The 21,747-nt window shown below is 36.4% G+C and overlaps 2 protein-coding genes across 6 annotated transcripts in view; one reads left to right on the top strand and one right to left on the bottom strand.

The window, feature by feature from the left end:
• Window positions 1-650: 650 nt before the first annotated feature.
• LOC136763990 (fibroblast growth factor 20) lies at window positions 651-3,983 on the bottom strand. The gene is made up of 3 exons (XM_066717819.1): window positions 2,997-3,983; window positions 2,224-2,327; window positions 651-1,781 (listed from the first exon to the last, which is right to left on the bottom strand). Exons 1-3 carry the CDS (start codon window positions 3,271-3,273, stop codon window positions 1,536-1,538), a joined length of 627 nt encoding a protein of 208 aa, XP_066573916.1. The 5' UTR covers window positions 3,274-3,983; the 3' UTR covers window positions 651-1,535.
• Window positions 3,984-7,405: 3,422 nt separating this feature from the next.
• LOC136764320 (calcium uptake protein 3, mitochondrial) overlaps window positions 7,406-21,747 on the top strand; it is a 51,757-nt gene continuing 37,415 nt past the window's right edge. For all 5 annotated transcript variants that reach the window (XM_066718275.1, XM_066718276.1, XM_066718272.1 and 2 more), the window contains exons 1-2: window positions 7,406-7,691; window positions 18,829-18,976. In XM_066718275.1, coding sequence (XP_066574372.1) covers window positions 7,416-7,691; window positions 18,829-18,976 — 424 coding nt within the window. In that variant the 5' untranslated portion in view covers window positions 7,406-7,415. The remainder of the gene's footprint in view (window positions 7,692-18,828; window positions 18,977-21,747) is intronic.

Below are 21,747 nucleotides of genomic sequence, written 5' to 3'. Positions count from 1 at the left end.
AATTAACTATAATAAAGAGTTCTTCAAGTTTTTCTCTACCATTGAACAGAGTAATGCAGCATCAATGCACTTATGTGATTCGCACATGGAACTGCAGAACGTGTGCAATACACTACACATTAACAGTACAATTAGAGGGAACTCTGTGTTGGAAATACCAATTACCTGCCAGAGTAAATATCAGTGTAAATGACATCATCTTTCATTGACAAATGTTCTGGGTATGAGCAGTGCATCTTCACAGTTATATATCACCCCAACCTGAAAATGTTTCAACATATGCATGGACATAGAATGCCAAGCCTTTAAGATATGTTAATTGGAATCTTCAAAAAGCCTTAGTTTAACATGATATTCACCTCCTTCTAACCAGGAGGTACTTGGGAGCACTTAATCTCAAATCAAAATAATTTGCAAACATTTGCCATCTGTGATTGTAATTTGCATTGCTTTCACACTACTATACTTCCTGAAGAGTCTTTCTAAAAACTTTTAAATAAAAATATTTACCTCACATAGAATAATACGATCTAAGAATACACAACGTATGTCAGAGTTCATAAATTATAACGTGATAAGTGAGAAAAATATAGTGTATAACACAATATTATTTTAAGAAAAAGTTCTAAAAGAAGACACACAAAGTAAAATGAATTTCAATAGTTTAATTGTCTCCTGAATGTGTTCTGCAGGCGTACATGTTTTTGAAGGCTTTCTTGACAAAAACAAGCAAATAATTTACACATTTGTTTCCATAGATCTCATAAGTAAACATGACAAAAAGTATACCCTAAAACATATTCTAGAAAGAATATAAGAAAAGTATATCTGCAGTTAGGTTAAAATGAAATATCTGTCTCTATCTTAAAACAAGTTCTTAGTAAATATTGGCACAAAATTATATATTTTTGTGGATTTCTTTATATTTCCAGTAAAAAATAAACTCTCCAATAAATAAATGTATAAAATAAATATATGTCTGGGACTTGTATAAATAAGACCATCAAAAGCAATCACGTTTGTATCAAAGTATTTGAATTTTGAGTTATTTTCCCCCTCTGTTCATAATTTCATTGGGCTTCAATTCCTTCACAGTTCTTTAACTGAGACAAATCAGCAGAATGGTCCATCACATAATATTAATAATTGGAACAGAAATCATAAAAATCCTGCAGATTCTTTTTCTCCTTCCATCTCAAAAAAGTAGTGCACTCCCACAGGCAGTTGCTGTAACTTCAGAAAAGTACCATTCCATGAGTCAACATCAGCAGCTTTGTAGCTTATCGACCTTCCTTCACCTACAGCTGTGTGTAGAATCAGTCAAACCTAAAAGGATCGTCCAGTTCTTGGTCTGAAAGCTTGTAATCATTAGCCACGCCAAACTGTTTTCCTGGCTCCAAAACACTAAGGCTTTGCACTCTGAGCAGAGGCTCCTAACGTCCTCGCTGCTCTATGAAGCTGACATGCTTACATCCTCGTTTCCACAGAAACTCAGGGTTGAGAACATTATTCTTCATTTAAAGGGTTGCAGCGTCTCAGCTGTATCCTAATAAGTCTCTGTAAAGCTCTGGCACCTTCTCTGGATCGACTGGTCTTGGCAAGAAATGTGTGAACTTCTGATAACGTCTGGATCTAGTCCCGTCTCTAGGAGAGCCGTCTTTGTTCAAGGCCACAAAATAGCGGCCCCCCTTGTCTCCATGTTTGTAAAGATTTGAAGAATATGTGTTGTACCAGTTTTCTTCAAATTGTTCCCTGAAGACACATTCCGCTGTTAATTTCTCCTGGAAGAAAAAAGAGGGTTCATCATGTCAGATCTTTATCCTACAGTGCAAACAACAGAACCAAGGATACATTTATATTAATCTGAATATCTACACACACACACACACATATATATATAAAGAATAGTGAGATAAGTATCACAATGTTGTTTGAAATTTCAGGGTGGCATGTTCAAACAAACATATATTTATATTATAGTAATTCAGTTATTATAGTTTATGTGATGCTATATACTTGGTTAGGTTTAATTAGGCAGCTGCCCTGAATGAGGATTATAAAAACATATTTTATTTCGCCACCTAGTGGTAACATTTATATTCTAAACCTCTACATCTGTGGTTATTCACTAATAAGGAATACATCAACAATAATAATGAATAAATATGAAGATGGTCATGTTTAAAGAATAATGATCATCATCACCATTGAAAGAATACTTACCGAACCATAAAGTTCTCCTTTGTCGTTCATGCCCAGATACAGTCCGCTATCTACGCCTCTGATGCTCACCAGTCCAACAGCAACGCTTATGAATTCTACAATACCTGAAGAAGAGAAAAGCAGTGTTCATTTTTAATTCTGTGAAGTATACTCACATCATTATTTTTCATCATGCACAACAAGAAGAAGAAGAAACACAATTCCCGAAAGGTGTGTTTATTGGATTGTGATTAGACGTTTGTCTGATGTTAATTTATCATAACTATTAAGTTCATATAGCACTATATATTACAGACTTTGAAAAAGATTATACTACAAAGATGGTTTTGTGTGTGTGTGTGTGTGTGTTTGTTTTGTTTAGTTTTTCTGTTTTCAAAGAGATTGCATTTATATTCACGTTCACACAGCAGGTGAGTCAAACCACAGATTATGGGGGCAGAATCACTTTAAAAGTTTAAAGACATTTACTGAGGTTGTTGACTCTAAAGATAATTATAAGGACTGCTTAGAATATAGATAGATAGATAGATAGATAGATAGATAGATAGATGAAGATTAAAACATTATTTAGAACTACCCTGTAAATACGTGTGTGTAGACTACTACTACTAATAACAATAATAAGTATTATATATTAAATATATATATTTTCCATTTCCAGCTTATCATTTGTATTTGTAAAGTTTGTATACAGATGATAACAGAATACGTATCCACATGAACATATTATTAAATGTACAGGATGGTACTAATAATAATAATGATCCCCTCACCAAACCGACTGTGGTCCTTCCTCGTCCCCTGCACGGTGCCGTTGGGCTGTATTTCCAGGTGGAAGCCCGTCCTGCAGTACAGCTGCCTCCTCCGCAGGATCCCCTGTAAGTGCGCCAGGTCGGCGGCGGTGCTGCGGGACAGCCGCTCCGCCTGGACCAGGTGATCCCCCAGCAGCGCAGGGCTCTCCCCGGCGGGGGGCAGGACGAACTGAGACCCGACCGGTCCAAAGCCCTCCAAGCCGGAGAAGAAGCTCCCCACCTCGCCTACATGAGCCATTAGCGTCCCGTACAGGTCCAGCAACCGAGAGCAATGTAGAGAAAGAAGAAGAAAAGGAAGATGCACAAAAAAAGAGGTGACTGATGTCCAGTTACAGCGGGTTTAAATCCAACGCGCTCGTTTGCATCCTGCTGTCAGGCGGCCCTGCGGTGGACGCTGCGCGGCTCGGATGCTCTGCTGCGGGACTGTGTCGGAATACAGCGAGCGGATGAGGCTGCTATTTAAACGCGCACCGTATGCAAATGCCCTCTTGACATATGCTAATGAGGCTCTTTATACTAGCCCGCTTTCTGAAATATTACTCCTCGCTGTCTTTATTACACCTTTGATGTGGAAATCGCTGGCTTGTGCAGTTGTGTAAACGCATGCATGCTACAGACAGGAATAACACGGAGAAGCTGAAGTAGTCGGATCCTGCGCAGGTACAGGCGCTGCTCTCCTGAGCGGTGCAGACAGGTGCAAAACGCAGGGAGAGAAGGGGCGGGACCCCCGGCTTAGACCTGCCTAACACACATGCCTCCCCAACATATCAAATCAGCCTCCTGTAAAGGCACACTTTTATCAGTCCGTATTGATGAAATACACCGAGCCTATGCCATGTGAAGATGTCATGTTGGTTAATTGCATTTCATTAAAAGCATACTTAGAGTACAATGTGTATATTTAATTGTTGAAAATGAAGGTGTACAAGTGGTAGGTGGACGTCTGGTGTATAAATGACGTTGCCCACATACATCTATTTTCATTATTATTATAATATCATTATTATTATTATTAGTAGTAGTAGTAGTAGTAGTAGTAGTAGTAGTAGTAGTAGTAGTAGTAGTATTAGCAGCACGCTAAACCCTACTTATTGAAGCCAGCGTGCCAAACAAAGGCATACAAATAAATCAATACACTGTTCTTTTCATAGTTTATTTAGATTAATATTCCCATGTGCCATCTATTTTATACGATATACTGATAGATATTGTAAGTCTATATATGATCAGTTGCCTATTAGTATTTCCTGATTTGACTGATGCTTTTATCTTTGTCGCTTACACATAATATTGTTAAGCTAATTAGGTGAACTTGTCTCTCTGACCAATAGTGTAAATTGTTTAATTAACCATATATATATATATATATATATATATATATATATATATATATATATATATATATATATATATATATAGAGAGAGAGAGAGAGAGAGAGAGAGAGAGAGAGAGAGAGTATATATAACTGTAACATTGCTAAATTTCAGTATGTATGTATGTAGCCTATGTAAATATTACCTGAGACAGAGAAACGAGTATTGTCTTAATATATCAGCTCTTGAAATAAATTAGATTTAGTTATTTAGATGCAGCAAGGGATTGGGCCTGCCGTTTTCCTTTCCCCCTTGTTTCACAGGCAGGTGTTACTTTATTTTACCTTTAGATGGCAAAGTGCTGTTATGTGGTGGGTTCTGAAACAGCCATAATAAAGATTTCAAAACACATCTGTGTAAATGCTATCACTTCAGTGTCAAACATCAACTGATCTTACTCTGCTTTGAACAAAATCTTCTTAATTGTGGTGTAAAAAAAAATCAAAGACAGGACGATCAAAGTTGTGAAACCTGTGCCAGTACTTACATTTCATGCTGCACCTTACAAAGCGAAACACACAAAGGCATGAAACGTGTTTGAAACCCGTATCAAGCGTTCCCCACGTTTCGTTTAAACTAATATATTGTTTAGAAATCTCAAACAAAGTGTGATTTGAAATACAAAATAATCAAGGATTTGTGTTGTTCCTTAACAAACAACATTAATGTTTGTATTATAAGGATATTTTGTCGATTAAAACGTTTAGTTGATGTAATAGAATGGCCGATTAACAGAAATTGTGTATCTACTCAGGACACGTCAGTGATTCATGACAGAAAACTACAGATGGAGTTGGTTTTTATATCCCCAGGCTCATTAGTATTTATGATTGTTCAATAAGAGCTGCAAAGCAAAATCAATTTTGTCACTGAAGGGGAAAAAATCAATCTTTAACTAAATATCAGCCAATACTGACTTTAAAAACAATTCTCGATTTAAAATTGGCCAAAAAATCTAAGAAATTAGGAATATTCTATGAAATAAGTTATACATTTATTCTGTTGTTGCCTGTTCTAACACACTGAATGTTAAGTGAAACGTTTACGTTAATGAATGACCGTTTAATTAATTTAAACTATGTTGCATTGAATGTTTCAGGTTCCGTCGTAAGATTATTGAAAGGTGTAATACATAATAATAATAATAATAATAATAATAATAATAATAATAATAATAATAATATCAGAGAAGGTTTAAATGTCTAAAAAAAAACATCTACAAGACTATTTTAGCAAAAGTGATAGCTATTAACAGTATGTAAAGTGAATCCAAACATAATTAGAAGATAACGGATTTGTATTTAATTTTCCTCTGTTTATTCTGGCAAATCGATTGAAATATCATTCTGTGAAGCTATGAAAAAATATATTTCAATAATGATGACATTCAATTATTTTTAAATGAACTGTGAAGTTAAAAAAAGCCCCTTATATCCATGGTCCATGAAAAAAGGAAACTCCTGTTTTTTAAGGGCAGTATCATATTAATAAATGATCAAGACAAACAAGCTAAATTAAAATAAACAAAACAAAGAAATATTGCTTGCGTGTATGTTCAAGAACACAACAAAACTGTATGAGAGACAGACTTGGGAAATATGTATGCATGTATGTATGTTTTAACTCATTTATTTCCTAAAGTGTATTTAAAATATTACATTCATATTAAACAAGTAAAAAACATGCATTAGTCTATTTGCATCACTAAATAGACATGATGGAGTCCGGTCAGAAGCAGTCTTTCAATGCTTCTGTGAGCTAGAATGTAGACATTCAGAGAAATACATCATATACTGATACATAGGGTTAAAGCAAATAAAAACATTGATCTACCCATGAAATGTAGATTACAAAATTGTACCCCATCACGTTTTGATTTATAAGTAGTAGAATGTGTCTTATTGATAGGATACAGGTTTCTACTTGGTGATTCATGGGTTGATCAAAGTTTTGATTCGGTCTAAAGTCAGAGTAATGCATGCACCAGGCCATCTCCCCATTCGCTTTGCTGCGAGCTTAAGGCTGAGGTGCTACACTTAAATGTGCATTCAGCATTATGCTAATGAGCCAGTCTGCAGGGTGGAGTGGACACTTGAACTGCAATGGGAATAATGGAAGGTCAGGGCAGAGCCTGTTTATTGAGCTCTTCAGGCTGCTTCACACACACAAGCCAGACCACAGTGTTTCTTTAAGAGTGTTATTTTTCTTGGGGACTGTCTTGAGGTTGTCACTTTTTCTTAAGCTTGTTTTCAGCATTTCCATATTATCTGCACAAAGCTCTCTACTGGGGATATACATTTATTCTGGTGAACAGTTTCTTGTCTTGTGACTAGATTTGGTCATGCCTGTGTGGGGGGTGAACTATGTGTCCCTTCCTGTATGTCCACCAACCACTGAGTTGCAAAAGTCTCGTCTAAAGATGCAAGGTCATGGTCATTGCACAGTATGGCCGAATATTAAAGTCATGAGTATGCAGCATTTTATTTCCAACTTAAACTGCCGATATATCTGTATATTAGTTAGAAAACAAAACATATATAAACTCAAAAGCATTTAATGAGATACATAAGATTTTTTTTTCTTTTACCACATGCCACACTCTGATAGTAATTAATGGTACAATATATTGGTATTAGTTGAACCTACAACAACAACAACAACAACAAACTAGGATGGGTACTCAACCATTAGTTTAAACCACCGATATTGAAAGTCTGCAAGCAATATTATTATTTCAGCAGATGCATTAAGCAGAACCAATGAACAATGGACCAATAAGCAATGCGCATCCTCTGTGCTGCAGCCGTTTGCTCGGCACAGTCCTGCAACTGCCGCAAGTATCGCGAGGCCCGAGAATACCACCGGTCGCGTCCTTGTAGCGCAGATCACCGCAGGTCTGCGCAGATCTGCCGAAATCCGCCGATCCCATTGGTGGAGCCGCGCAGACTCTGCCCTTCACGAACGCGAGCACCGTTCCCACCGTGTAAACCGAATATAGCAACAACAATGGCCGCTGTGCGCAGGCTGGTGTTAGTGAGCAGGTCCCTGATGCACAATTTGACATCTCCACAGCAAACTGGTAGCTCGGGAATAGTGTCAAATAAGAAAAGGAGCTTACTTAAGTCTGCGGTAGCTGGGATCTGCATTGCTTCTGGTGGGGCTGTCGCTTTGTACTGTTACTACTGTGACGTGTTGAACCCGACCCGGAGAAAGAGACTGGTGTGCAACATCAGCAGCGCCGATCTGCTGCCATCACTTCCCGCAGTAGCTGCCAAAGAAAAGGTACTGTGTGTAAGCGTGTTATTCGTGTTATTTTTCAGTGGAAATGTGTGTATGTTGGTTTATTACGACCAAGAGTATCACTGCTCTGATCCCAGCATTGCAGTAAACATAGTATTGGCACAATTAACCATAATAATGATGCGCTCTGTGTAGAATAATTTCATTTCGATTTTGGTTTGTTGATTTTTCATTAAAGTTATTTTATTCTTAAGCATCTGAATTCGCATTTGTAATTACAATCAACAAGCTAATAGTGTTTAATCACAATATTACTAATGGACTATTGCACATACATGTAATATGTAGGCTAGCCTTTTTATTTGTATTTGGCAACTGGTATAATATGTAAGTATCAACATGATTTTGTATGATTATTATTTTCACCCTGGCTTTGTAGCTGTCATTTTTCTATCCAGGACGGGTGCTATCCGCTATTATATGGTGCTGAAGAGTGCTTTGATGGGTGTCAGAAATAACCTTTGTCGAACTGTTAGACTTAGGTCTTTAAAATACTGTCTTTCATAAACCAGCTCTATAAATTACAACAATAATAATTATAATAAGAGTATTATATTTGTAAAAGTACATCACAACAATTCAGTCAGTTTAAAACATGCATAAACAAAATAAACAAATAAGATGACTTGTTGATTTTACTGGAGTTAATAAAACAACAAAAACACAGCATTTTTGCATTTTCCACTTTTTCAAACAGCGTATAGTGTCTTCTGTTGAAGTGAAAAATATTGTTTGCTTCATAGTGAAAATAATGTGCAGTGTAACTGAGCCTTATTTAATTCAGTATTGTTTAGGTTGATTTTAAGAAATCAACACTTACTTTCATTAATAGGAATTTTCGGATTAATGAGAGATGTTGGTTTAATTTTTATGGTATATTTATTTATTTATTTTTAATTGATTCTCAAACCTGCAATATATTAGGGTACATTTTTACTCATGAAGTAGGCAGTGGTAGACATACATACAGTGCCTATAGGAAGTATTCACCCCCTTGGACGTCCGTGGTGGACAGCAATCTATAAGTTTTGATATAGGTTCTTATCGGGCTTTGACTGGGCCACTCTAGGACATTCACTTTCTTATTTTGAAGCCACTCCAGTGTCCCTTTGGCTGTGTGCTTGGGGTCAGTATCCTGCTGAAAGGTGCATCTCTATCCCAGATTATTTTTTTTTATTTTTTTTGCAGACTACAGCAGCTTTTCCCTCAGTGATTTGCCTGTATGTATTTCCATTAATTTTGCTGTCTAGCCTGACAAGCTTCTCATTCCCTGCTGATGCAAAGCACCTGAGCTATTGTTGACGCATGAACAGTTTCTCCCATCTCAGTAATGGAAGGCTGTAGGCCTTTCAGAGTTGTTATTGTCCTCCTGATGGCTTCTCTGACCAATGCCCTTCTTACCCGGTTGCTCAGTTTTGGAGGACAGCCTGCTCTGAGCAGATTCTGGGTGATGACGTATACCTTACATTTCTTAATTATCAACTTGACTGCTCCATGGGATATTCAATGCCTTTCAGATATTTTTATACAGAGACAGACATTTAATTTGAAATAATGTGAACCACTTTTATTGCACATAGATGGACTGCATTCAATTTATTGTGTGAAATCTGAAGGCAGTTGGTTGCACTTGATCATTATAAGCAGTGTCTTAGCAAAGGGGGTGAATATGTATCTAATGAAGACTTTCCAATTTTAATTTTAAATAGATTTTGTTACCCCCATTGTTCCCATATTGAATTGTGGAGTAGATTGTGTAGATCAGAAGAAGAAATCCAATTTAAAGGCATCAAGATTTTAGGTTGTAATGCAACAAAATGTGAAAAAGTCCAAGAGGGTGAATACTTCCTATAGGCACTGTACATATGTATGTATATATGTTTGTATAGAAAAATAATTGTTTTAATGAGATTCTTTTATTTGGGGTGACCTGACTTTCCATATTGTATTATTTATATTAATTAGCCTAGCCCACACTGCAAAATGATCAAAATGATTAATTAACATTATTATATATACAAAGAAAAGGGACAGTTTGTTAATGTGTAGGGAAAAACATATAATCTTTTTGTTAGTTATGTTTTCAAATAATCACCGATCAACATAATTTAACCTAACATGTATTGATTCTAGGATACAGATATCGAATATACAGTGGCTTTCAAAAGTATTCACCCCCCTTGGACTTTTCCACACTTGAAATCAGAATGGATTTAATCAGGAGTTTTTGTCACTGATCAACACCGAAAATGGCCATAATGTCAATGCGAAAAATAGAATCTGGAAATTGTTCTAAATTAATTACAAATACAACAGAAAATAATGTAATACATAAGTAATGACCTCTTCAGTCAGTATTTGGTAGAGGCACCTTTGGCAGCAATTACAGCCATGAGTCTATGTGGATCAGTCTCTAACAGCTTTGCACATCTGGACGCAGCACCTTTTGCCCATTCTTCATTGCAAAATTGCTCAAGCTCCATCAAATGGGATGGGGACCTTTGGTGAACAACATTTTTCAACTCTTTCCACATATTCTCAATTGGATTGTGGTCTGGGATTTGACTGGGCCACTCCAGGACATTGACCTTTTTGCTTTTAAGCCACTCCAGTGTGGCTTTGGCTGTATGTTTGGGGTCACTGTCCTGCTGGAAGACTAATCTTCTCCCAGGTCTCTTGCAGACTTCAGCAGATTTTCTTCCAGGATTTATCTGTACATTGCTGCATCCATTTTGCCCTCTGTCTTTACAAGGTTTCCAAGCTCTCTCCTCCTAGGTACATCCCTTTTGGGTGGTACTTTAATAATGAGGAACCAGCTCATTGTCATATAGCATTTTGGAATGCCATGACCTAGTTACCAGTCTGTATAGACCCCAGTTCACAAGTCCAAGAGCAGGGGTTAGCATGGCCTTGTTTGCATTTAACTGTCTGTTGTGTTGACTGAATACAGTGATCATGCTGATCTTTGTGAGCTGATCACTCAAAAGTAATTCCTTGATCATGTAAATTACTCCAGTGACCAGTAAAGCAACAGCTAATCACTTCTATTGTTGTAACTAATAGACCCAATCAAAAGACAATTGTAGCCAATCTCCCTAGAACAATGATCATTCATATCCTATCTCTGCTAGTACCTGGACATTTCCAATTTAAATGAACATGGTTTTAATTTATTTTCATATACCTCTGTTATATAAATTTCCTCCTTGCTTCCTTTCCCGTAGCCCCTGACTGTGACCCTACATCTTGACAGCACTTTACCGTCCAGGATGTAGGACCTCACTTACTGTACTTGCCTGTGTAAATTGTAAATTAGAAGTTGTAAAATGTATTATATTTTGAATTGTTATGTTTTATGTAAATTGAATTTGTAATGATTGATGCCTTTATTGAACGGTATTTTTGCGCTTTGTTTTGCACATGTTGTAAGTCGCCCTGGATAAGGGCGTCTGCCAAGAAATAATAATAATAATAATAATAATAATAATAATAATAATAATAATAATAATGAAAATGTAAATTTCCCTTACATTCCCGCCTATGGCACTCTAAAGATACTTTAAAGTTTGCCAGAAAAATGTTCACAGAACTTGCTATACAGTATTTGAGACCAGGTGAATGCATTGACTAAATAACAAAAACTTGTCTTGTTTAAATACAGATCACCATCTTTTTCCAGAATAGTTGCAGAGAGATTAAATTAAAAGTAATGACAGTTAAACAGAGGTATATACAGTTAACAAACAGTTACATGCATTTTCTCTCTCTTTTCTTTCTTGATTACAAACTAGGACAAACCTATAATGTTTCTCAGGGCCACAACATAAAAATTGTGTTGTATTGGTATTAGACTGCCCTTTTTGGATTCCTTTTCTACCCTGTATAGGTTACAGCAGCCTTTGCATTATCGTACCTTTCAGTGTTCGTTGTAGTAAATCAAAACATAGTTGAGCCTTGCGGTGGACTGCAATTACCCCAGGCTCTGTGACAATCTAGGCCAGGTAGTCCCTCCAGGATCCGGGCTTCCTTGGGCTGAGACTCCTGCCCAGTTAGCTGTGCAGAGGCTGGGAGGAAAATTCCAAAACCAGTCTGCTTTTCGGCAAACGCTGTGACAGGACAGGGTTTTGGAAAGCCGCACTTCAGTGCACCACTTTTTGATATGGTACTGTGGGGAGCTGGCAAACAGATTCCGCCTCCTGGCCTTCGAGTGCTCTCCTGGAAGTAGAAGAGACCAAAACCAGGCCAGCTTTTTGCCTTTCTGCTGACCATGTGGAATCGGAGCACACTTTTTCTCTTTCCAAACGCATACAGCGGGCTCCTCTGGCATGTGCCTCTTGTGTGGGAGCATCTCGATTTAGAACGGAATGTACCCCTTACTCAGGAACCTTTTGTCCGTCATCGCGGTACACCTCTGCCGGTGGGACATGCACTTGATTTTAGTGCTGCCCTTCTTCCCTCAGAGCTGTGGTACTGTAGTGTCCCTCAGCTTATAGTTCTTTTTCTGGACCACCTTGGTGCCATCCTCCTTCAGCTGATGCACTTGCTGTTGCTGCTCCTTGGCGAAGCCCTCCATCTCTCTGGACTCCAATAAAACTTCCTCATCGATCTTGCTAGTGATTGGGAGGCTGGCTACAACATTCCTCCTTCGCTGTAATCCTAATCTTTTCTTTAGTTTACAGATAATGTCATGGCATTTTGTACTAGGGACTTCTTTAGAGTCCTCAATTGTTTTAATTTGCAACTGATTTGCAGTGTGATTTAAACTTGGACTAGACTTGAAATTTACATAATGTCTTTCGCATAGATTTTTGAAATCCCTTCACATTTGCGGATTCTTTGTTTTTTCTTCTTATAGTCTAGTTAATAAGTAGAAACATTTACGACATGCACGTTCTTCCTACAAATCATTTTATTAGATTTTTTCAGTTTTAAGGTTCGAATGGTAAAAGGTCATCCATAAATTACCATCCCATCTGTGGTGCCATTATGTAGGGACAAATGTATCGTATTTTCATTAATTAGTTACGTTTTAAAATAATCACAGATCAACATAACTTTACCTAACGTATTGATTCTAGGATACAGATATCGCATATACAGTGGCTTTCAAAAGTATTCACCACCCTTGGACTTTTTCACATTTCATTGTATTACAACATGAAATCAGAATGGATTTAATCAGGAGTTTTTGTCACTGATCAACACAGAAATGTCCATAATATCAAAGTGATAAATATAATCTGCAAATTGTTCTAAATTAATTACAAATACAAAACAGAAAATAATTGATTTATTGATTCTAGGATACAGATATTACATGTATAGTAACTATTGCATTAGACAGTAAAGGAACCACCAGCATTTACAATAGTACACATAAGCTTGTTTACCTGAACCTACTGTGAAAACACGTTGACGCTGACGCTGACGCTCCGGATAGGAAGGTCTTCATGATGAATATGTGACTCCAATTGTGCGTGAAGTTGAGTACTTTTTATACTATGGAATTTTATCTTATTACCATCTCTCCTCCTAGGTACATCCCCTTTGGGTGTTACTGTAATAATGAGGAACCAGCTCATTGTCTTCTAGGACATTGGAATGCCATGACCTAGTTACCAGTCTGTATAGACACTCTTGCTCCATTGTCTCTATCTCTTAGACCAGTTCACACCTGAAGTCTAAGAGTGGGGGTTAGCTTGGCCTTGTTTGCATTTCACTGTCCGGAGACTCTACTGAATGCAGTTATCTCTGTTAGTACCTGAACATTTCCATCTAAAATTAATAAGGGTTTAACTTATTGTCAAATAACTCTGTATATAACATAATACCTTAAACATGTGTAGAAAATTTATCTCAATTTCCAACTATCTTGCAGTTAATTGGTTTGCACACAATCAACAGTAGTTAGTTCCTGTTTTATTCTGAATGGCTTCGCTTCTGTATCATCACCATATTTTGTTCAAGTGCCACAAACATCACTTGCCACTGCCTTGTATTTCCTGGGGAGATATGGAAAGGTCATACACACCATTTTACCTGCTTTCCCTGTGTCTTGGTCACACTAATATGATGAACATTTGGTTGGAGAACTAGAGTTTGTACTGATACATCCATTGGTTCTTTTCCTTTGTAAAATATTGTTTGACCTCACTTCTCTCATGCTACTCTTCTATTACCTTTGCATTCTTAAGTCTCATAATTTATGTATTTATTATTAATTTCTGGTTTACCTGGCAGATGTGAAAGTTATCAATGGTCATATTGGACAATGGAGTTTTCAAATAGGACGAGGAATAGAAATGGACATCTAACATTTTTAGGTTTAGGTTTAGCTTTGGTCCGACTTGCTGAGGTCGGTACAGAGCCGTCCTAAAAGATACTGTGTTTACACTGGCTAAAGTGTGTGAACCATATCCTCCTACCTCACACTCAACCTTTGCATATCTAACCTACTCTGCTGTACATCCCTTCCCCCTCCTCTCTTCAGACCTCTCCACCTCTTTTTGCCTTGATTATGTCATCCACACCCCATCTGCCAAGAACCTTGGTGTTACGCTTGATCCTTCCCTCTCCAACTCTCTTTTTTCTGGCATGTTTCTGCCATCTCAATAAAATCTGCAGGATCGGACCTTTTTTACAGCCTATTCTGCTGAGCTCCTGGAACTCCTCTGCTTTAAAATGTGCTGTAGTCAGATTTGACTATAATAACTCTGCTGACAGGCATCCCACCAACTGAAATTCTCCCTTACCCACTCATCCAAAACTTGGCTACTCATCTTAGTATTTTCTTTGCTTCTCTTTTCTTTTGGTAGCTTTTTTAACTTCATACTTATCAGTAGCTACCAGTTTCTGCTCTCATCAAAATCTGAAATTTTGTATTACTTTCTCCATCACTTAATCCCATCCTATATCTTTTCCCATACCTTGTACCCTCTCTTGTTTCTGACCCTAAGTAATCCGCTGCACACCATAAAATCTCCTTCTCTCACTCTCATTCTGCTACTCCTCTATTTGTTACTCTTCACTGGCTTCCTGTTCCCATTTTCAGTCTTTTTGTCTCTTCTTGTCTCTCTTCTCCATTCTTCGTTTTCAAGGTTGATTAGTTATGCCTTCCCTCAGACCTGCTCTTTCTCTGTTCTAGTTCCACAGTGTTGGATTGACTGTCTATGTGAGTTAGAACTGCAGAGAGTGTTACCGCCTTTCAACATCTCCGACACATCTATTTAGATTAGGCTACACATGCAAACCATTAAAAACTTCACTTATATATAGTTTTATTATACTGTAATATGTAGATGAACTTTTACAGTGATGGTGTGATAAAATGTGTTTTAGAGCATTGTCTAAAACAATAGGAAAATGTTGGCAATTGTTAGGAATATTTTTAGTTACACATTAATGCAGAGAACCTAGGCCTAAGTCTTTCCAAGAACTAGCCTACTTTGCTTTAAGCTCTGATTTTAGACAGAAATAACGGTCTCAGAATTGAAGTAATCTGATTAACAGTTTAAAGATTATGTAACTATTGGTTGGGAGTGTTGGTTGCTCAAACTGTATTATGTATTACTTAATGAAGTAGCTATTATTTATTATTCTACAAAATAAAAGTACCAGCATAAACATTCTTTGTGGAGATTAGTAGAAATTATGAAGGTAAGACCAAGATTACATTTTAATTTTAATTTGTCAGGCAACAGGTAATGCCACTTGCAGCCTAAGTAGGCCATCCACAAAGGAATACATATCGTACTCATCTTTTAAAATGTGCAGACCATATTAAACAAATGTGCTACTGTGAAAAAAATAATGTTTAGTCATATCTCACATCCTTAAAGTACAGGGAATTATGTGTAGTATTGAGCACGATGTGTACAGTTCAGCAGTGACCTCCTTTTTATTTTAGTCAATGCTTTATCTATGTGTCATGCATCTGGTAGGTAAAGCTATCTTAGGGAAACATAAATAGAAGTGGACCTAAAGAAATGTTCTGTAGTGTTAAACTAAGGACAAATAATAGTCACCAGAGAGAGCGAAATATACAATGACAATCGGGGGAGTCAGCAATGTAAAGCAGATTTGGGCAACCAGAGGTGCAGATAGAGTGTCGTTTGCGGTGCTACCTGGCGGGGGGGTGCAGGCGATGTTTTGTCCGCGGTGGTAGTGGAGGGGGGCGGGTGCTTACATTATATAAGAGTTTTGACCCCCCCCACCTGTTGGTTTTACCTCTTTCGGGGGGGTCGAAGTCTTAATTAGGGGGGTTAAACCCCACCAGTCCCCCCAGTAATTCGAACCCTGAGTGTCACAATTATTGTTTTCAGTACTTGTGCCCCCTCCCCTTCCAAGGATAATGGCACTCTATAGGCCTATCACTTTTTCTATAATTTATTATTAGTTTGGAGAACACCTTAAACCGTTCCTCCAAACACAATATTTCCAGATCCTTGATAGCCTTCTGTCTATTCAAACCACAGGTTTTCAAAGGGATTCAAGTTCAGAGACGTTGATTTTGTGGTCAATTTACCATTTCTTTGTGGATTTTGATGTGTGCTTGCAGGCTTGTGGAAAGATCCACTTGCAGCCAAGTTTCAGCCTCCTGGCAGAAGCAACCAGGTTTTTCCTTCCAAATAGACTGTTGGCATGGAGGTGGCATTTAATTGCAGATTTGGAGACTTGGTGACCCCAAGATGCACCCAAGTAATTCTCTAACTGTGACCCTTGGATTTTCTTTGCTTCCCAAACCATCTTCAGCACTAGATGCACTTGCGTTTTTTCGTGCACATACATGAATTAAATCTAATGTGCGAGCACAGCTTTCCAACTTGACATATTGCCAGGTACTGTGAACTCTGTGATGGGGGCAGTGGTTCTGTACTTACAGCTGACACACTGTTATTTTATATGTCAGTCTTAATTCACTTGGTGGAAAGGCACCTGATACTGCACTGAAGCAGTTAGGTGACAAAACGTAAAAATCTTCGGGTGCATCTTCAGTGTTTTTATTTTTATTTTTTATTTTTTTATATACACCATCTGCAGTTTTTTAACTGCATAATATTTGTACACAAATTCTGTAAGCATCATACTAAATAAAAATCATCTAATTTGTTCAGAACCTTGTTAATCTTTTTGGTGTCTGTCATACAAAATCTGTACATTAACAAATAAAATACAATTATATTCACAAACCACACACACACATACACACACACACGCATATTTAGATCTTAGAATCCACTTAAAACCTTACAGGGATTGTTTCATGATAATTTGCCTTACACAATTTTGAAAAACACCTGTTGACACCTAAGGTTGTTGTTTTGTGTTTTTTAAATGTTAAGGTGCTGGATGTGTTGATTTTGTAAGTTGAAGGTTTTTCTTTAATTTCCGTTTAAATATTTGAGTGACACGTTGAACATGTAATGAAATGTGTGTCTGTATGTTTTGTATATATGGGCTATATATTTGCAAATGTTAGCAATGTACAGCAACGTGTTCCAACACTGCTTTGATAAGTGCTGTAACTGCTCTGCTCTGTGCCTTGTCACTTTGGGAATTTAATTCGCATGTGATATAATGTGGTAAAACTGTTTGATACATAAAGCAGCAGCATTTGGTAAGCCTGTTCCAAAGACTTTTGTTCTACTTAGCATTAGGTTTCGTTGAAAGAATCCTTTACCTGCAATTCAATCTCCCCTCCTGTAGAAAACCTGACCTTGACTTGTGACTTGAAACTCTGGAACTCTGGATCTGATGTAACTCACAACAGTACATTGGCAGTAAACCGGACATTTGATATTGGTGATAAGACAAATTCTCTGTTGCTCCAATTTACTGCCCCATAGGCCATGCTATGTGGCAAAAAACAATGATGGTAACACATTGACTCTCTTGTCCTAAATGGTTCTTTTAGTTATATTCAGGTATCTTGACCGTGTTTGAAGTTATGATTGAACACCCCATAGCAGGAATTATTATTTGGTAAACAAAGTTTTGGGATAAATTTTGAAACATCCTTTGTTGCTTTATATATATATATATATTTTTTTTCCTAAAGGACATTGTCATTGTAGACCTTATATTGCTTCCAATATGGTTTTGCTCACCTGTTCTAGTAGTCATATCTTCTAATAAAGCAATGCAATTTTTTTATTCAAATTGAAAACGAAAAAAAAAAACATGCAGAGATGCTTATGATCTGTATAAGATTTCCGATGCTCAAAGGTGAAGCCAAATTGAAATATGTCATGACTTTTAATCAATTCTATCTTAAAGTAGTCTTATCCAACAAATTAGAACAACAGCTATGGCTTAGTTATCTACCAGTGATATTATAAGTTTAATCCTGCTAATCACAGGTACGTGCAGCTGAGCTTCAGGTGAATGGATGCCTTTTGAAAAACAAGTAGGGGATTTGATCTGGGAAAGGATTACATTGTAGATATTGTGACACCATTGTCAGTAGTCTTGGTGTTCTTTATAACTAGGGGAATTTAATACTAAACACTGTTTTCAATCCAAGGATTTCAGGATAATAAAAAACAAATCTGGGATTCTGATTATAGGAGCCCAGTTTTTAATATACTTATAATGATAATAATTGTTAAAAAAAAAATATATATATATATATATATATATAATACTGCTTCCTAAATAAGTTTTTTTTTAAAGAAAATTACAGAATAATCTAATCATTGTACGTGTTAAACTAGTAAGTATTAACCAACTCTGAACATTTAAACTTGGAGTCTAATGCACTATTACAGAACTTATCTTAGCCTAGGTCTGTACTTAAACAAACCAACAATAAGTATAGCATTATATACATCCATATGTGCTTTATTTAAACAATTAAGAAAACAAAGTGTGTACCTTTGTGCACAAAACACGTGACCATTTGGACTCCACGCTGATTGCTGGCTTGGATAAGAGGAAGTCAACTATGAGCCCCTTTGGTACAAACATTTTTTTGTTTAAATGCAGCTTTTGAAATTGGACAGTGCTGCTGGTACAGTTCTTGTTATTGCTGTAGCAATCATACTTTTAGCTGTCCGAGATGGAGTCTTTTAAAAAAGAAAAGATCAAACTAAACTTTCCTTTTCCATCTGTTTTGTTTTAGCCCAGAAGTTTCGATTTTGAAGATGGAGATGTTTATATGTCTTCTCATGAACACAGGTTTCGTATGTTCTGCTCTGTTGAGTATGAAGGCCAACTGTACATGACTCCTCAGAATTTCATTGAGTCTGTCACAATGAGTGAGCCCAAGAGTAAGTACTTTTTGTATGTAAATTATTATATATACATTATTATATTGAATTAATATATATTTATATAATTTAATATTATATATACATATGCATGATTAATGATTACAGTGTATTTACCATGTGTATGATATATTCTATGTTCTACAATAGTAACAGCCTGTTGAGACAGATATATTTAACACATGATGAATTTAAATGCTGTTGGAACACATTTATCAGGTGGTTCTCTGCATGTAATATTACATGGTTTATTGCTTGTGGAAGAGTTTTATGGAGCATGAAGAATATTGTTAAAATCTCAAGTGGTACCTCTATGAGTGGTTCCAAAAAAGTAGACTAAACTAGACACAACACCTGCAAGGAGATATAATCTCAAACGGCACCCGGTTTACAGAAAAGTTACAAAAACAAAATGTTTCTCACTAAACCTTTAGGATCAAAAAGCATTCAGTATATTTTGGCAGATTCTGGTTCACTGAATTTTTGCAGATAAAGATCACCTGTGATCAACATTCATCACATCTGATACAAAGCACTTTAATGATATATCAAGTCTCATACAAAATAAAACAAAATTGCCTTTAATCTCTATTTAATCATTATATAATAACAGTATGACCTAAAACCATCTGATAATACCACAATACTATGCTATTCATGTGTTAATCCTTATTAGTTATGTGGGATTAATACATAATTCATAATTAATTGGTGACCAATAATGTAAAGTGATACCAATTAAACTGCTAAGTATTACCACATGTGATTTTGGTTATCGATTTCGAATTGCTATATTTGTTACAACATATGAAGCCGATACCCGATTACACAACGGAGGTTTAGCAATCAAAAACATAAACAAGTTTAACATTCGAAGGAGGTTACGGTTAAAAAAAAAAATCAATACCATCACATAATAAAGAAGGAAGCCAAACACTCAATTCTATTTCTAGTTATATATTATTATATTATTATTATATATAATACTGACATTTCAACAATCATAACAGAAGTGTTTTAATCAAGTAGAGGTTATGTTTGCTCTTAATGCTTATGTATATACTACAGAACATTGGGTGCATTATTTATCTTTTTTCTGATGTACATAAAAGTTTGAAACTATAATGATGAAAAAATATACATTTTTAATGAAATTACATTAACTGTCACATTTTCATTACATCATAAGGATATATTTTTTGCAGACGTTGGTAACAGGATATTGATTGTAGCTCACAGGCATTTTCCAAACTGTTTTGATTAAATAAGCAAGTAAGGAAAAGTAAATAAGTAAGGATGGAAACGGACACACAAATATACGTAAATAAACAAACACAAACATCAATATATATGGTATACTGCAAAGAGCATTTATTGCTTGTTCCTAAAGAAAAAATATTGTAATCATTTTTCAGACTGTTATGGTTCTATTGCAAAGGCAAACAGAATTCTTCAAAAATTCGACCAGGAACTGCCCGTTTATTTAGTGACATGCTTTTACTACACCCTTACAAGAGCATACCTCAGAAAACTGAAACCCAGACAGAGGGAGAAGGGATAGGCTTTAACTGATGCATCCAGGGTGGTCAGACAAAGGTGCACACAGAGGGATGGGAACACACAGGACAGAGTCCACACACAAAGTCCCCAACACAACTATTCTACACACCACTATTCTGTCCACGTAGTCTAGCTAATGTCTGTGAGGCTGCCCCCCACAATCCTTTACACCCCCTGAGGCGTTGCAGCCTCTACTGCTGGACCGTGCCAGCAGACAGCGCTACACTATCTTTCCAGAGAAATAGGGTGAAGCAACTCATCGCTTGAAGTGGGCAGGAAAGTGGGCATCTTAGTCCTAATCTTAATCCTCACCTGCAGACATTGCTTTTTCATTAATATTATACATTTTATTCACTGTAATCAAGTAATGCTATAAAGAATTACAGTTCAAAGATTATTGTAAACAGAACAACTGTTAAAATATTTCTATGAATCTCCACTGGAACATCATTTAGCAGTGTAATTTTAGGTAGCATGTTACTATTATTTTGTTGCCCCATAGTATCACAATTCAAGAAGTGACTGGATTCTGAGGAAGTCTTAAAAAAAAAAAAAAGTGTTATTGATTTTTCGCATTGGTGGCTTTATTATAATTTTTCATTGGAGAAAAATAAAAGCAAATGAAAAAAATCTAGAAACCTAAAAAAAATGTTGTCCCTTGTGCCTTGAGGATTCCCTGGGAGTTTTTCTTAGCCGGACTGTGTGACGAAACGTCTAAATGAAATTTATGGTTTTATGCTGTGGTTGTAAAGTTCACGCTGTGTGTGCTCGGTGAGGGAAGTTGCAAGAAGTCTGTAGATAGGGAATTATTTTCAAAGGAGAAGTTGCTGTGTTTTATGGTCTAAACAGATAAAAAACAATAATTTGGTTAAAGTATTAACATAAATCCTCTTGCAAATCCAGTTTTATTCCTTGGCAAACTCATAAAACACCACTGCTTTTTTCTACTTTTTGTTAACTGCTATAAGCATCTTTGCTTTTTTAACATTTCTTGCCTTTTTTCAGTAATCATAAAAAGCTGTCAAGTAAATAAACATTTCATCAAGGTGTCCGTACATTTTCATGTTTTCCTATTTTATTTTCTCCACTAAATATCAGTCTTTAACAAATGTTCACGAGACTGTCAACTTGGACATTTTCAGGATTTAATAAGACATTCACACTTCAATTTTGTAGTATGTAGGGTGGTTTATATTTCTTAAAGTTTACAG

This window comes from Amia ocellicauda, chromosome 12 (assembly GCF_036373705.1).
Source record: "Amia ocellicauda isolate fAmiCal2 chromosome 12, fAmiCal2.hap1, whole genome shotgun sequence".
NCBI classification, from domain to species: Eukaryota; Metazoa; Chordata; class Actinopteri; order Amiiformes; family Amiidae; genus Amia; species Amia ocellicauda.
Note: the sequence above shows the minus strand (reverse complement) of the source record. Positions and strands in the feature narration are given on the sequence as shown.